We start from the raw sequence: 17,993 nt of genomic DNA, 5'->3' as shown, positions 1-17,993 counted from the left end.
AATCACCAGGGGTCACCTAATACAATGTTTTCGTAATACCTAGGTGCCTATTTGATTTGTATTGCAAATCTGTAAATATTATGATTTTATAAAAATCACGATTTGATATTTAACTTTTTTTTTTGGTTCTAATTCTAAACAAACTTGGCAACAAATAACCACAAAGCTGTGCTACCTACCAAGATGTAAAAAGTTAGAGCACACCACCTTTAGGATTATAGAGGAACTACAACATTTTGTCACCTTAAATGCAAACATATATTTAAAAATTGATTTTCCAGTCAGTGTTGCTATACATGAATCACTGCATGAAAGAATTGCGATATGCAACTAAAACATTCCCTCCCTTCCCATCTCTAATAATTTAAATCTGATTTGCAATGCATATGGGGTTCTCCTTTTCAATATTCTTTACCTGATATCATTTTAATCCTTCCTAATTACACCCTTCTTTAGAACAATGAGACAGACAACAGGCTGGCCAATGGCTCCTCAGAAATGAACGAGTTTGAAACCCTCACTGCCAAGTTTCACTTTGTGGATTTGGCCGGATCGGAGCGGCTAAAGAGAACAGGAGCGACGGGGGACAGAGCTAAAGAGGGCATCTCGATCAACTGTGGACTGGTATGGTTCAGTCTGGCGCACATTTAAACAAGATAATGTAAATAATTATAAGTATAAGAATTGTTTTCTTTTGGAATAAAATTTCATATCAAACAACAACTTCATTACGTGTTAGAGGTTCTCTAGAGCCAAGAGCTTTTTTTTGGCCATGTATTGTCTTATGCAACAAAAGGAACCATATTTCTCCAGGAATGAAGGACCGTTGTGATAAGAATTTACTTTGAGAAGCTAAATGTTTTGTGTTGTGGTCAACATCGCCATCTGGTGGTGTTTTACATATACAGCATCACTTTATCTCTGATAGTTTTTATATTGTTGTTATTGTCTGCGTGTTTCATACAGCTAGCTCTGGGCAATGTCATCAGTGCTCTGGGAGACAAAAGCAAGCGGTCCACACATGTGCCATATCGTGACTCGAAGCTCACACGTCTCCTGCAGGACTCTTTGGGCGGGAACAGGTCTGCATCTCATGATTGTAAAACTATACCTAGCTTTGATATTAATAAAAAAAGGTTTTTGAGTAAATGATTAAAAAAATATTTATTTAGCACATCATCTCTCCTGTACTGTTTTAAATAATGCCCATAAAATTGTCATTTTGTTTATTGTGAGAACACCCTTTTTATGTATTTACATACAATTTGTCATGCTGACATTTAGGTAAAAATTGGGCAAAGGTTGGTTTTTGACACGATAGCTTTGCAGATCAATTAAAGTTTGGACATGCATCATGTTAAATGTACAGAAGTTGTTCTTTAAAAGTTATACATGTACAATTGAAGTGGAAAATACTTAGAACAATGTTTTGCACATGAAATTGTAATTCAACTTCTCCTATCTCTCCATGGTTATTTTTCCTTGTCTGTCTGTTTCTCCTACCCTCTTCAGTCAGACAGTGATGATAGCCTGTATCAGCCCCTCGGATCGCGACTTCATGGAAACACTGAACACTCTAAAGTATGCTAACCGGGCACGTAACATCAAGAACAAGGTTATGGTGAATCAGGACCGAGCCAGCCAGCAGATCAGTGCTCTTCGAACTGAGATTGCACGGCTGCAGATGGAGCTCATGGAGTACAGGACGGTGAGAGGGAAGGGAAGGAATAGTAAGACAGAATAGTATGCAGGTTTTGGGTTGTTGAGACATAGCTCTGAATCCTGTCTCACTCAGTGGTAATACTCAATATGCAGTGTTTCCTAGGGGTCTAAAATATACTAGCGGTGGTAGCCAGTGGAACATTACCTTCCAGCACCAAAGTGCTCTACCACTTACAACAAATACATATGACCTTCCACACAATATTTTGATTTATTTGATATTTCTATAAATTTCACATTTTAGAGATCCAAACTACCATCCAAACCATCCACTCCATCTACACATATAGGAAGATAAAGTTAAAAAAATTAGAACGTAACACTTTTTGGTGATTTTTAAAAACGGCGGCTAAATATACTTGTGTGGCGGTCAATATATTTGGCAGACAAGCCCAATTTTACTCTACTGTGTGTGTGGGAAACACTGTTATTAATGAAAAAATTATTAAACAATGAAATTATATGGTGAAGAAATATCTCTGTTGTTCTGCATGGTTGGACAGGGTAAACGCATGATTGGAGAGGACGGCCTGGAAAGCGTTAACGATATGGTTCACGAGAACACCATGCTACAGACGGAGAACAAGAACCTGCGTATACGTGTCAAGGCCATGCAGGAGACCATCGATGCTCAGAGAGCTCGGCTAACACAGCTATTAACTGAGCAGGCCAGCCAGGTCCTAGGTAAAGCAGGTACGCTGAAACAGGACCACGTCACTCACCACCTCACACCACAACTGCCCAACCATTAACAGCAAACACATCTGTTGTCTGCATTTAAAAAAAAAAGAAAAAAGATTTTTAAAGCCCTTAAATCTATAATACATTAGCTTGAAATTATTTAATTGTTGAAGATGAGGTTTACAAAGTTTATGAACATTCGTTTGCAACACTACGTACTTTAAGGAGTAAATCGCAATGACTCGTGTAGTGGTTTATTTAGTGTTTTACCCATCAGAAATTGTTTTAATTTATTAAAGAATATTATTCTTTATAGCTTTATAGTTCATAGTTATATTTAATAATGTGAAAGTTTTGAAAAACGAGGCTTAGATTTTAATAGCTACAAACAGTCTTGATCTTACAGTAACAGAATGAAACTTTCTGAAGAAACCGCTTAACGTTTTACTGTTACAAAGCACTGATATTATTCCTAATACCCTGAGTTTACATATAATTATACTCAACTTAAATGTAGTTAAAGGGGTCATCCTACTTAAGCTGTTTTTTTTTCCTGCTGTTGCTTTGCAGGTGAAGGAAATGAGGAAATTGGCAACATGATCCAGAATTATATCAAAGAAATTGAGGAGCTCAGGTATATTGTAAAATCACTTTGTCCACTTTGTATGTGTGTGTATGTGTGTGCATGCTTGTGTGTTCCTGTGTGTGTGTGTTCCCTTTGGCATGTGTATGTATCCAACTGAAATAGTTTTTGTGTGTTGATATGTTGGTATTTTATGTTCTCCAGGGCCAAGCTCTTAGAGAGTGAGGCAGTCAGTGAAAGCTTGCGTAAGAATCTTTCCCGTGCTGCCACACGCTCCTCTCTATACGGAGGAAGCACCTCGTTCTCTACCACTCTCACTGGCCAAGAGCAAGAGGCATCAGACATAATCGAGCTTGCCAAGAAGAACCTGGAGAAACTCAAGAAAAAAGAGAAGAAAAAAAAGAAGAGGTGAGACATCTCTCACACCTGCAAGTTATCAGGATTTCAGAGGCATGTTATTTTCGGCTGTTTGGGGTAATTACCTATTGGCACTGTGCCCTGGCCCTCCATGCTCTGGGTTCTGTGCACACCTGCTGGAATCACTGTTGTAATTCTTCATTATGGAGAGTGACAACTGTGATTATAACACCAGACAGTGATTATTTTCTCTATGGAATTAATTTGACAAGCCCTCCTAAGTTTTAACATGTATTAAGGTCTGTTATTGTATTCTTTGCTAAGTTTAGACAGAATAAATGCAGCTAGTACCCTAAATACTTTTTGTCATGACAACAAGACAAAACTAATAGTGTATTTTTATTTATTTATTTCACAGAAACCATAGTGACATAATTTAGACCAGCATATATTGTAGGTATGGGCGACTCAGACTTAGGGTCCTTGTTCAAACGCCTAAAGGTGGATCTCTGGTTTTGGATTTGAGCAACGCCCCTAAGTTAAATGTATATTGCATTGTACAAGTCTCACTTGTACAATGCTACAGTTTCTGCCAAATTGGTTAAGAATATAAGCTTCTTTATTTTGCCAAGACAAAAACATGCAGGGTATTGGCTCTGTTTTTTCATCTTACAACGGAGGCAGTACCATTTCAACATAGACAGGAGCAATTCAGACCTCCCGGCCTTGTTCTAAAGCGTAACAGTGGTTCCTTGGCCTAGGCTTCAAGATCAGGACTTTTTTGCTCACTTAACACTGAACTTTAACCACTGGACCCACTGTGAAAATCAACAATTCATGATAATCATGGTTTCCGGTCATGATAGTATTAACTTTAGTGGAGTAAAGTTTTGTCTCTACTGATCTCTACAGATTTCGTTTGCTACTGGGATAATTTCACTAGATTTTTAGTAATTATTGTTTTTTTTAATGTTGATAATTGCAGATCCTAGACCTCTAGATCACGTATGGGTCAAAAATGAACTGAGTTAAAGCATTGGTTTGTTCAAACCAAGTGTTACACCTCAGAAACAATAATCTAGCAAAGGCCGTTTTACTTACTGTTGTTTCTTGGTGTACTCTCTTACCTCCACTCACTCTTCTTATCTGAAGACTACAGCAGATGGCAAAATGTGCCTGTGACGAGCCTGAGGATGACAGGTTTGATCTCCGAGCTTCACCACTAATCCTTTAACATCACTTAATATACGGTATAGTGATTACTGTACATGCAGGTGGATGGCATCATGGGAGAAACAGACCACTCTTATACTCTAATTCATCTCTAACATTAGTTACCTTGCTCTTCATCCAAACTTTAATTAATTAAATGATAGAAGTGCCCCTGGTCTATTGCAGATTTAAATATTTTAATTGCTTAACATAAAATAATTGCTCTTAACATAAAATAATAAAATAATTGCTTAACATAAAATAATTGCTCTGAATGACTCGCGTATGTACGGTCCTTTGTGTAACCTCAGAATCCATGGGTTTCTTTAATCACTGAATGAATGATCTTAATTTTCCTAATGTGTGACAAAGATACAGACAAAAAAAGGCAAGACAACAACTACAAAAACTGTTATGATTGAAGTAACGTGTTTGTTTCTCTTAACATTTAATAACATTATTAAACCCTGCTTAGTGATCATGTTAATAATTTATTGTATTGTACATCCTTAAGCATGGCGGCACGGTGGTGTAGTGGCTAGCACTGTCGCCTTGCACCTCCAGGGTCTGAGTTCGATTCCTAGCCAGACTCGATTCCTATCTCTGTGTGCATGGAGTTTGCATGTTCTCCCCGTGCTTGGTGGGTTTTCTCCGGGTACTCCGGTTTACTCCCACAGTCCTAAGACATGCAGGTTAGGCTAACTGGCGTTCCCAAATTGCTCGTAGTGTGAGTGTATACACCTGTCCAGGGTGTACCCTGCCTCGTGCCCTAAGCCTCCTGGGATGGGCTCCAGGACACCCCGCGACCTGAATACAGGATAAAGCGGTATAGACGATGAGTAAGAGTAAGACATCCTTAAGCATAGCAGAAGATTTGGGGCATGATTTCCTATTATGTTTAGTTTCTGTTTTTTTATGTATATTCATATATTTATATACTAACTTATATACTAATGTATTGTTTTACAGTGTTATTAAAGAGGAAGGGCCTGACAATGACCAGGACAAAGAGCCCTCAGACAGAACCAGTGAAGAGCAAGAGGCAGTACGTTTTTGTTAATACTTCAACTATTAAATAATGTATTTGCCTTATTTAAAGAAATACATTTTATTAAATGTTTATGCAGTGTGGATGTAGTGGATAGAGATTAAGTTTAAAAGAAAAACACATTTGAGTAATATTGAGTTACAGTGAGGTCAATAAGTTTTTGATCACCCTGTGATTTTGCAAGTTCTTCTACTTATAAATCATGGAGGGGTCTACAATTTTCAGCATAGGTGCATTTCCACTGTGAGAGACAGAATCTAAAAAGAAAAATCCGAAAATAACATTAGGGCTGCAACTAATGATTATTTTAATAATCGATTAACCTGCCGATTATTTTTTTTAATAATCGGATAAACCCCCAAAAACCCCAAGAAAAGCACTCATTTCCAACCCTTTATTCAAAAACAGAACTAAAATCATTAGAAAGTGCACGAACATGTTGCTACTTGAGCTGTTATTATAATAATAAAACAAAAATGGACGAACACAAAAAACATAGACATGTATGCCAAATAGATATAGTGGAACCTTGAATTACAAGCATAATTCGTTCCGGAAGAATTAAATTACATGTACATTAAATTCAAAAAGAGGGTAACAAATATTTTACTGTGACATGCTACATGTGCCTATGGATACAATAAAAAAGGCTGTTTTCTGCAGCAACCATGTTTCCCCTCTCGTCTGTTGCAACCATTCAGCATTACAGTATAGTAATTACCGTCCGGATCATCTGCACCTGTTTTCCCCTGGTTCATGTCTAAAGTCAGATGTTGTTTACCTGTACTTAATCAAAAACATTCCTCTGATGAAAGAGAGCCTAAAAAGTCCTTCAGGAAGACTGAGAAATATTCCTCTTTATTTAAAAACTGTTCTGCCACTACATAAAAAAAATACCAGAAAAATGGTATTAAATATTAAATGCTTTAAAAGCAAAATAAAAAAAAAGTGGGATGACCCAGGCGTTTTGAACAGTACCTAATTGCATTTTTTATTCAGTTTGTAAAATAGCATGGCAGTATTACTATAAGAATCACATACTGTAACTGCAGAAGAACTACAGTTAATTTGATTTGCCACATGCGACTGATTGTATAGGAAGGAAGCGATCATGAGGAGGGAGATGATTGTGAGGGAGAGGAAGACGAGGACGATATGGAGGCAGACGAGAGCTCAGAGGAGTCAGATTTGGAGCAGGATGAAAAAGGTAAACACAGCCACTTTACCTAGAATCAAGTCACCTTAAATGCATAGTTTGACCAAAGAATTTAAATCTAAACGTAGTTGATGCAGCTATTGTTACAAGGTAACAAATTTCAAAAAACATATAATTGGATAAAAAGCATTTTAGTAGAATAGAATGGTAAAAGGACAGTGTCACGACACCCTGTTGTTAAATATTTCCCTGTAACACAGTTGTGTTTTATTCCTTACTTGACAAAATGTTAGTTAATCTACACTGTTAAACCAAGTCATCTACCGATCTGTGACGTGCCTGTGTATGGTGTGTGATTATTCACAGACAGTGTTCAAGAAGACCTGGCCAACATTACTTGTGAGATTGCCATTAAGCAGAAGCTGATTGATGAACTGGAGAACAGTCAGCGGCGTCTCCACACACTGAAACAGCAGTACGAGCAGAAACTCATGATGCTGCAGAACAAGATCCGAGACACTCAGCTGGAGAGAGATCGGGTGCTACATAGCATGGGTATGCCACTTTCTTCACAATATCTGTGGATGTGGTATTACTTACAATGAATTTACATTGTTCTATACTTACTTGAACGGTTTTATATTTAAAAACTGAGGCATAGGCGTACAGTCCAAGCGACACGTTTTTTATTTTAAAATCTATAGAATGTCTTACTTTAAACCACAGGCAGAAAAACTTGAAAATGTAATCTGTTTTCCCATGTGGGGTCATGTGGATTGGTATTACATTTTTTTCTTCTGCAAAATCTAATAATATGCCAAGAGATAATTTAATTTCTTTTGGCAGTGTGCATCTGTGCTCAGTAAAATTCCTTTAGGAAATTCAATGTTGCATGTTTATCCACATTCACATATTCATTTAAAATTACACATTAATCAAGTTTATTGCTCATTAGTGATTTTATAAAAGACAACCCACCACAGAGTGAACAGAAAACTGATTATTTATAATTTTTTTCTTCTTTTTCTTTTTTACACAAATGCTAGACAAATACAAAAAATTAAGCATCAGTGTCATTTATTTCCAGCTTGCTAATTACTCCCTGTTTCGTTTATGGGTATTAATTCATCAATAGCCTCAGAAGAATCGCTGAATATATAATGTCGATTATATTATTATCGAAGCTGGCATGTTCTTGCAGGTTCAGTAGAGGCAGGCACAGAGGAAAAGGCGAAGAAGATCAAGGCCGAGTATGAAAAAAAGTTGAGCTCAATGAATAAGGAGCTGCAGAAACTGCAGTCGGCTCAGAAGGAGCATGCACGACTGCTAAAGAACCAGTCACAGTATGAAAAACAGCTCAAGAAGCTCCAACAGGATGTTTCTGAGATGAAGAAGACAAAGGTAGGTATACATATATTTACGTTTACAAAAAAAAACTGTTGGTATAAGCAAATTTTGTCATCGTGCAATTTAGCGTCCATCAAATTGCATGTCTAAGTTATATGTTTAAGCATCATGTTTAAGTATCAGTAATGTCATGGTCAGGTTTGCCTAATGAAGCAAATGAAGGAGCAGCAGGAGAGGAGCCGTGGCTTAGAAACCCGTCGCAACCGTGAAATCGCTACACTCAAGAAGGACCAACGCAGACAGGAGGTAGAGAGACTCCGAGCTCATTTTATACAAGTCCAGGGCAAAAGTTTACAAACAACCTTGACACATGTATACGTACATTTAATGTTCATATCTGTTTTCCTTGTACAGCACCTGCTACGGCAGCTGGAGGCTCAGAAGAGACAGCAGGAGATCATTCTGAAAAGGAGAACAGAAGAGGTGAGAGGAACAATCAAAAGAAAAATACTTTGGTACACTGGTTTATATGGGCAGTATGGAGATTATTTATAACTTTGTGATATACAGTAGAATCAACCATACTGATGTGTCAGGATGTCTATAAAGGCTGGTTATTTGATATACTGTAAGTCAAGATAACTGGATTTTTGCATTTGTGTTATAATGAGCTGACACCTAAAACTGTACACACGTTTTAATCCATTTACGTGGCAGTGTGCACCATACGTACAGTAGAAATGGTAATATTTTGAAACAAACAATATGAACTTGTAATTTGCTTAGCAAGCACACACCTTCTGACCAATCAGATTTGAGAACTAAACATTGTCAAATAATACAAAGCTATACTATTTTTTTTTTTTTTGCTGTGTGTGCTATAGGTGACTGCTTTAAGGAGGCAGGTTCGACCCGCCTCCGGAAAGGTGAGCCGGAAGATCAGCTTGCCTGAACCTTTACAGGAGCCTGCTGCACGTCCTGGACCCCTCCGTACACATACTGCTGGAAGTAGTAGTGCACCTAACGGAACTAGGTACAGTACTGTTCACCAGCATACAATCCGGCCACTTTCTAAAGCAATATAAACTTTGCAGGGAATATTGATTTAATTTACAAAACCTTAGCAATTTCAACTGCTTTTTACTGTTCTTTGGTTAAAACGCTCACTACATACGAATGCATAGTTTCTGGAACAAATTATTGAGGGTTCATATGCTATAGGAAATACCAAATGCGGTCAGGGGCTTTGGTGTCCTCTACCAAAACAGCACGGGCCAAATGTCAGTCTTTGGAGCGCCGTGTCAGTGACATCATCATGCAAAGGATGACCATCTCCAACATGGAGGCAGATATGAACCGTCTCCTCAAGGTGACAGATGCAGTAGACTGGGCAATCATAGTTCTATTGTCAAATAATACTTACATGCCAAACTGAGAAATAAATGCTATAGTGCTTTTCGGTAAACTGACTAAAATTCTTATTTTTGTTTTTGTTTTTTGCTCTGTGCGTGTGTTCCAGCAACGGGAAGAGCTGACCAAGCGCAAAGAGAAAGTGTTAAGGAAAAGGGATAAGACCGTAACAGAGGGCAGTGATACGGACAGGACAGTCCAGTCTCTCAATGAGGAGATGGAGTCTCTCACAGCCAACATTGACTACATCAATGACAGCATCGCTGACTGCCAAGCTAACATCATGCAAATGGAAGAAGCTAAGGTACACACAGTTATAAATATCCTTGTAGGCAATTAGTTGCTGTATTAGTTAACATCTACATTTTACTGATGCAGCTTTGTATTATACAGTAAGTAGGTTCTTTGCATAAATTCATTTAAACATTTTAGGCTAATAGTAGACTACAGTAGTTTTTCTTTAGTTTTTTGTTTTTTCTATGTCCTAGAATAATACTGAAATATTGCAGTTCAAAACTTTTTGGAATTTTTGGATTTTTTTGGAATTATGTAATTAATTTAAAAACAACAACAATAAATTATTTTAAGACATGATAGTCCTTCTGGAACAGTTTTTGCAAGAACGGTATTCGCAAGTGGATTTGCAAAAACCGTGATGAAACTGGCTCTCATGAAGACCAGCCAGAAGAGCAAGATCAAAACTTATTACTGCTGCAGAGGAGAAGTTCATTTGGAATTACCAGTATCCAAACTCAGCAAGTAACAGCACTTCAGATTACAGCTATTATGAAGGATTTACAGTGCATAAGTAGCAGAAGCATCTTAAATTAAACTGTTCAGAAGACATTATTGGATATTTTTGATGTCTTTAACATTTGTTTTATAATGTAGAAAGGAATAAAAATCAGGGAAGACCATGGAATGAGAAGCGATACTGTACATTTACGTGGCATACATTTCCTGTAGGAGGAGGGTGACACAGTAGATGTCTCCGCAGTGATCAGCTCCTGCACTTTGTCAGAGGCCCGCTTCCTCCTTGACCATTTCCTCTCTTTGGCCATCAATAAGGTAAAGAAGATACACACTGATGTTTGAGAATTGTGCATGATGCCATAGACACTAGTCCCAAGATCTTTTCCTTTTACTTTTATAGCTTACCTTTAGCCAACACTGCAAAAATAAATGTCACTGTTTGAACAACATTCAAATTTGAATAGTATTTGAAGTGTCGACATTTATTTATGACTTTATGTAAGAGTGGGCAGGTATAGTAGGAAAGTATATTAATCTCAAATATAAATGTCATCATGTTGTAAATACATTTTGTTTCTAAGACTGACTTTAAGATTTATTCTTTTTTCGTAGTCTTTGCAAAGAGTGCCAATATTAATGGAATAAACTATGAGCTTGAGGGGAAAATTGTTTTGAAACTAATAGTACAGTACATTTCACACTCATTAGATCTCAACCTAATTGAACTGAGAATGAGACTCTACAATGTTGTTACCTATTATTTTTGAATGATGCATCTCTTAAATTATAAAAAATTTCAGCAGAATTTTTAAAAGAATTTTACAACTCTGATGAAAAAGCAAATAAAACAGAAGTGTGTACTTGTGTGTACTAATAGTGCATTTTTCTATCTTCAGGGCCTGCAGGCAGCACAGAAAGAGTCTCAGATCAAAGTAATGGAGGGCCGACTGAAGCAGACAGAGATCAACAGCGCTACTCAGAATCAACTTCTCTTCCACATGCTAAAGGAAAAAGCCGAGCTCAACCCAGAGCTCGATGCTCTACTCGGGAACGCTCTGCAAGGTGCAGCTTCCATGCACACACGTCAACTCGCACACTTACACATGCATGTACCTCACCCAGCACTAGCATGGCTCTCATATTCTACACTCCAGCCTGCCCTTTATGAGTTTGATCTTGATTTACTTTTATCTTTTTGTCACCCAAACCCAAACAGAGCTAGGTAATACAGCAGCTGGTAAGTAAGTCCCCAAAACTGTATGTGAGTACATGCATCTCTGTCGGTCTAACCAGAAACTGTAACAGTAGTAATGTGCATGGGGTCTACCTTTCCCAAAAACCTCATATTCTGACCTTTTAAACAAGTCCACATTTAAACCAGCTAAACACTCCCCTTTTCCTCTTCATTAGGATGATAACTGTTGGGATTTAGAGGGTATTCAAGGGTATAGTTTTTGCTTTTTGTGTCTCCCCTGAGCTCTTTTCAGTATGTAGAATGCTTTCCCTCAGAGTCACACTACAGGACGTACTGTAGTGTTGTAGATGTTTTAATGACTTACTAATAGCTTCATGGTTACTGGCTTCTCCTGACTTGACTACCTGTATCTACTGTACACCCTTATGTTTAGTTGAACCCTTTTGTTGGGAGTTGACGCTTTTACTCTAAGTTGTTTCCTATTTCACTGTTTCCCAATGGCTTAGATGTTCCTTGCATGCTATTTGCTTTCTTCAGCTAACACTGAGCCTCAGTTACCCTCATGAAAGTTATAAATTCAGCAAATACCAACCCCTCAACCTATGCATAGGGTAAGTCGGGCAATACGTTTGGAAGGTACAGATCCACATTTATCCTGCACAAAATGAGGTACTTTAGGCAAGATACTGTATGTTATTTTGGTTTGAGGTACAGTACTGTGCAGACGTCTTAAGGTGTGCTTCATTTCTTCATATTAAATTAAATTGCATTAAGTAGATTGCATTAAAGAAATGGGAACAAATGTTTTGGATTGGAAAGTAACTTAAGAAAAAAATTAATTGGTGGGTAATGTAACAACAACCTAAGGGACAACCACATTTCTCCTTTCAGCTGTTCTAACCACTCAGCATTTGCATTTTCACATTTCAAATTTCTCAAACAGGATTTTTTAGAAGCATTTTAAATAATCATTACTCCCAAATGTCAAACGTAAAAACTTTGCATTGAAAGGTTTTATTCAAGCTCCAATGCATGATGTTCCATGTACATTTACATTTACAAAGTAAACTCACCCACTCACTTATCTATCATCTATAGCTACCGCTTTTTCCTGTATTCAGGGTTGTTTGGCTTGGAGTCTAGCCCAGGAGACTTGGGTCATGAGGCGCGGTACGCCCTAAACAGGATGCCAATCCATTGCAGGGCATATACACACTCACACACTACACTTATTCACAAAGTACACTTCTAGAAAATAACATATGATACTAACCTTGTGAGAAATGGTTAACAATGAGTTCTCAGCAGCATCCCCATCAACATTTGGTAAGGTGGCTCCTTCCACCCTATGATCCTTGCAGAGACTGTTTTGGTAAAATATATTTGTTACTTTCTTCCCAAAAATGAGAGCTGAAAATAAACTGCTTGCAGAAAAATATCCAGCAATTCACCTCAGACCTCCACACATGTTAGCTTTCATTGGTGCCTGGCAACTAGACATAGCTACCGTATGTATTGGAATTGGATATTTTCTAAGTGCACTATTTAATGCTACAGTATGTGGACCAGTATGTGCATATATGTATTTGGCGAGTATTAAGAGTTGGGGCTAACTATGTCATGGCCTGTATATTCTGTGCTCATTCAGAGAATGGTGAGGAGAGCAGCAGTGATGAATCTGATCGGAGTCCAGCTACTGAGGGGAGGTAATACGACCCAACACAATAAATCAGCGACTAGTTGTAAACAAATGCTATAAATGATGTATTGGTTTCAAACACACTACCATTTAACCATAATCATTGTTCATTTGCTTTTTCATTGTGACATGCGTCTCCATCATCTGCACACTTTAATGAGTCGTGACCAATGACCAATCAGCACTAACATTCATCCTTGAGTTGATCTGCTTGTTGTGCCTTATGTCATTCCATGGTAAATGTCTCAGTGGGGATTTGATTTATCTGTTTCAGCTCTTTGGCCTCAGACCTTCTGAAGTTGTGTGCAGAGTCCAAGCCCAGAAATAAGGTATGATACAGCATAGTACATTAAACATGTATCCAACACTGGAGTATGAGATCATAGTAGAAGTTTAAAAGGGCGAATTTACATTAACTGGATGGTTTAATACATCATGTCCTACAGTTTATTCATACCATCATTGTCTATTTTCATTCTGTTAGAATAAACAGTTTTTTTACAATTGAGTCTTGAGATAAATTTTGACCTTGTAATTAAATTATCACAGAGACTTAACACTGTTCATGATCTTATTTTTTGTTTAACTACAGTTCACAGTAAATTTATCTTTATTTCTGCAGCTCTGTGTGCTGCTCTATATATTTTAGTGTATGAAATGAACGTTAAATAATTGTCAGTAATGGATCAATGTACCATAAATGCACAACTTTCCTGTTTTTCAGTAGTTATGATGAGACCATAATAATTTGCCCTTGCCATCAGTTTGTATTAGGAATATAATGGACATGTTTTTCATAAATTTTGTGTTTAGTTCACTTAAGCAGTAAATTGCAAATGGGGTATTACTGTATATCACTCCTAGTCATTAATTTGTGTAAACATTTCTGGCTGAAATTTGTGCACTTCTCCAGTGTGTTATTAAAGTTGTTTAAAATATCTAATAAGCAACTAGATTTACTCTAATGCTGACATTTCACTGCTTATTTATACTGGGTCTAAAGTGTTACACAATAGCTGCATTTAACCAGAAACTGGAACAGTAGTAATGTGCATGGGGTCTACCCTTCCCAAAAACCTCATATTCTGACCTGTTAAACAAGCCCACATTTAAACCAGCTAAACACTGCTTTTTGTGTCTTCCCTAAGCTCTTTTCAGTATGTAGAATGCTTGCCCTCAGAGTCACACTATAGGACATACTATAGTGTTGTAGATGTTTTAATGACTTACTAATAGCTTCATGGTTACTGCCTTCTCCTGACTTGACTACCTGTATCCACTGTACACCGGTATTTTTAAACCCTTTGTTATATGTTGAACCCTTTTGTTGGGAGTTGACGCTTTTACTCTCTTTTCCCAATGGCTTAGATGTTCCTTGCATGCTATTTGCTTTCTTCTAAACATTCAGCTAACACTGAGCCTCAGTTACCCTCATGAAAGTTATAAATTCAGCAAATACCAACCCCTCAACCTATGCATAGGGTAAGTCGGGCAATAAGTTTGAAAAATACAGATTCACATTTATCCTGCACAAAATGAGGTGGTTTAGCCAAGATACTGTATGTTATTTTGGTTTGAGGTACAGTACTGTGCAGAAGTCTTAAGGTGTGCTTCATTTCTTCATATTAAATTAAATTGCATTAAGTAGATTGCATTAAAGAAATGGGAACAAATGTTTTGCTGCAACAGATTGGAAAGTAACTTAAGAAAAAATTTTATTGGTGGTTAATGTAACAACAACCTAAGCGGCAACCACATTTCTCCTTTCAGCTGTTCTAACCACTCAAGTGTTACACAATAGCTGCATTTAAACTGAGAATATTTTTTTACTCCGATGAGATATTCCAACTGTTTACATGAACTCTGATCTGATAAGATGTGCATTTAGCACTTTCGTAACATGTGAACATGGTTCTTACCACTATGAAATGTCTAATGCAATTTAACAATTTAAGTTTAGGTTAAGTCTGAAATAAAAGAATGGTGCGAGACAGTTCTTTCTACTGAGTTTACTGATCAGAAATGGACAAAACATTTTCTTCTCAGAAACTCGAAACATCACCTAATAATACCGCCATGGGGAGCTAACATGAGCAGAAAGACAAGATAAAACAATCAGAAGAAGTGTTTACATGGCTAATATTTACTTGTTGGTGAGATTATCCAAGGTTCACACACCTCCCCTCTCATTCTAATTGAACAATTTGTTTTGATCAGGCCAAAAGGTCAGACTATTGCGATTAGGGTAATTACATAATGCAGTTTTATTACAATTTTTATTTTCTATTATTTTTATCACCAATGGAATATTGTGGACCATGTACATGCAGCCTGTGAGTCATCTTGACTTACTGCTGCCAGATTCATGAGTTCTAAAATGTTCTACAATTCCTCACCAGGCTCGAAGAAGAACCACCACCCAGATGGAGCTACTGTATGCTAACAGCGCTGACCCTGATGCCCCTCTGGACGATTTCTCAACTCCTCTCCTATCCATTCCTGAAAGCTCGGAGAGCATTGTTCCCCTAGTGTCCCCTTTGTTGGACAGAGACCTGGCCACAAATTTATCATCCAGAACAAGCATTATGTATGTCTCACTACATTATTGTTTTTTTTTTATTAAATAGAAAAAAGATCATCAAGCATTCAGAAATTTAAGCGCTTAGGTCTAATATCAAAGCTTTAGATATTCTTGTGTTCATATGTTGTATAGTGGATTTTAAGTAGTTTATTTGCACCACACAGGTCTGATGTCAGGTCTCCTACAGCGATGGAGAAGAGGTCAATAGAACGCTCGCCTCTAACACGCAGGTCACATCAGGAAAGGAGTCAGATGTCCACGGACAAGCCCAAGAGTCAAGACATAAAACAGTAAAAGTTTAAGTACCTTTCTACAGCAGTAGTAACCACAACGTTTTACATACTATGAGGGGTGTTCAAGTCAAACCAGGATTTTTCATTGTGCAGTATAACAGAGCACAGTTATGAGAGTAAAAGCTCCCTTTATATTTTTTTATATGATCCCCTTTTACACTATTGCACTTATCTCAGTGTTTCTTGAGTGCTTGGATACCCTTGGACTGTCTGCTTTACGTCTCAAATTCTGACCTCCCATGAAATGCTTTAATGACCCAAGTTTGTGGAAATGGCTGGGAAAGAGGTCAGGACTGTAGTGGAGATGTGAGAATGCTGCAGAAAGTTTCTGTAATGTGCAAGTGGAGTTGGTAAATGATTGTGTGTACAGTTCCTAGACATACTGTATGCGTCTCTTCTGTAAGTTGGCTTAAATTATCTGTCGATTCACAGACATCCAGTATGTCATTCTTTGTTTGCACCAGTAAAGGTCAATTGGTTTTAAGCTTTCATTTCATGGAATTTTGTCACAAGTTCCAGTTTGACTTGAATGCCCCTTGTAGGTGGGGATTACATCTTTAATTAAGTCATTAAAAATACATGCACTTTTAAATTTAAATCATTAATTTAATTAAGTGAAATTTCTTTTAATGACTTTATTTAACGTTTATAATCTGTCTCTTGTGCCCACTCGGTGCGGGCTTAACAACCAAACACTGTTGTATACATTACTACATTTTAATAATTTTCGGCTTAAAGCCTTGCGTGATTGTGTTTATTTTCCTTTTCTCTAACAGATTTGATGACCCTGTAGTTTTTGAGGCTCAAAGGTATTCTTTAGGTGTTCTTTACCCTTTCCCAACATACCTCTCTTTTATCACCTCTCTTGATCTTGTAGCTGTTTTATTCTGCTGCCATTAGGGATAGTCATTTATATTTTTAATAGCTGCTGCTTATGGTATTCCTTGTCACTTTATTTGATATTATGATAATAATGTATTTAGTCATTCCTTAGACTGTGTGTGGGTGTGTGCTTGTGTGTGTCCTTTTTCTAGAGGAGTGATCAACCCTGTGTCATGCCCTAAAGGCAGCCGAGCAGCCAAGCTGCAGTGTTTGTATGCCGCAGAGGGACACACCAAAGCCCTGATGTGTGTGGATTCCACTGATGATCTTCTCTTTACTGGCTCAAAGGGTAACACCTCAAGCTCTCCAACTTTACTTGCACCTCATTTAAGCAACAGAGCATGTGAGAAAGTGTGTTATGGCTTATAACATAACAGCTGTATTTTGTTGTAGATCACCACTGCCATGCTGTTGTTTATAATAAATAAATGTTTAGTATCAGCTAAACACTTACACTACAATGTAATCATTATGCCCAGTATTGTGCCACAAGAGTGGCTCTGGCCCCTTGGGGCATGGCTCCACAGCATTTCTAGTGGTGTGCTTTGGTGTCTGGCACCGGGATTTTGGCAACTGATTTTGGGTGCTGTAGGTTGTGGGGTGGGACCTCCATGGATTGGACTTGTTTGACCAGTTGGTGCTTAATCAGACTGGGATCTGGGGAGTTTGGAGTCTCTGCTTGGGCTCTTTGCCTGGTGCACTGATGTGCTGTTGTGCACTTGGTGTTTTTGACCACCATTGACTTTTTTTCGCCAATTTATGCTACATTGTTTTTCTGTGGGATCAGACCGGATGGGTTGGCCTTTCGTCCCTGGTGGCATGAGTGACCCTCGGTAGCCCATGATCCCGTTACCAGTTTACTGGTATATAATTGATAATCTTTTTTGCGGTTAATGTTATAACTGTTCCAAAAAAAAAAAAAAAAAAGAAAAACACCAGTGGCATGTGTAAGAAACTGTCTTTGTGTCTTGTGTTTGGTCAGCCCTGTATGCTAGTATCCATCTGCCTTAGCACACCTGCTAATAGTGTTAGACTTCTCGAAACACTGCATTGCCTAACAAAAATTTGGTTATT

General features: G+C 37.8%; 1 protein-coding gene across 3 annotated transcripts in view; it reads left to right on the top strand.

The window, feature by feature from the left end:
- The window catches only part of LOC128534227 (kinesin-like protein KIF21A), a 47,106-nt gene that overhangs the window by 22,332 nt on the left and 6,781 nt on the right, over positions 1–17,993 (top strand). The window contains exons 6-30 of one of the 3 annotated variants that reach the window (XM_053508569.1): positions 457–624; positions 967–1,082; positions 1,513–1,708; positions 2,226–2,415; positions 2,974–3,037; positions 3,191–3,394; positions 4,496–4,543; positions 5,525–5,600; positions 6,702–6,810; positions 7,126–7,314; positions 7,961–8,160; positions 8,305–8,412; positions 8,521–8,589; positions 8,991–9,139; positions 9,328–9,475; positions 9,626–9,820; positions 10,483–10,584; positions 11,166–11,331; positions 11,486–11,506; positions 13,113–13,170; positions 13,438–13,492; positions 15,563–15,750; positions 15,909–16,034; positions 16,814–16,846; positions 17,072–17,208. In XM_053508569.1, the coding sequence (XP_053364544.1) occupies positions 457–624; positions 967–1,082; positions 1,513–1,708; positions 2,226–2,415; positions 2,974–3,037; positions 3,191–3,394; positions 4,496–4,543; positions 5,525–5,600; positions 6,702–6,810; positions 7,126–7,314; positions 7,961–8,160; positions 8,305–8,412; positions 8,521–8,589; positions 8,991–9,139; positions 9,328–9,475; positions 9,626–9,820; positions 10,483–10,584; positions 11,166–11,331; positions 11,486–11,506; positions 13,113–13,170; positions 13,438–13,492; positions 15,563–15,750; positions 15,909–16,034; positions 16,814–16,846; positions 17,072–17,208 (3,115 nt within the window). The remainder of the gene's footprint in view (positions 1–456; positions 625–966; positions 1,083–1,512; positions 1,709–2,225; positions 2,416–2,973; positions 3,038–3,190; positions 3,395–4,495; positions 4,544–5,524; positions 5,601–6,701; positions 6,811–7,125; positions 7,315–7,960; positions 8,161–8,304; positions 8,413–8,520; positions 8,590–8,990; positions 9,140–9,327; positions 9,476–9,625; positions 9,821–10,482; positions 10,585–11,165; positions 11,332–11,485; positions 11,507–13,112; positions 13,171–13,437; positions 13,493–15,562; positions 15,751–15,908; positions 16,035–16,813; positions 16,847–17,071; positions 17,209–17,993) is intronic. The other 2 variants (XM_053508571.1, XM_053508570.1) reach the window with 2 other exon arrangements.

This window comes from Clarias gariepinus, chromosome 12 (genome assembly GCF_024256425.1).
Source record: "Clarias gariepinus isolate MV-2021 ecotype Netherlands chromosome 12, CGAR_prim_01v2, whole genome shotgun sequence".
Lineage (NCBI taxonomy): Eukaryota > Metazoa > Chordata > Actinopteri > Siluriformes > Clariidae > Clarias > Clarias gariepinus.
The sequence above is the reverse complement of the archived record's forward strand: the minus strand, read 5'-3'. Positions and strand labels throughout refer to the sequence as shown.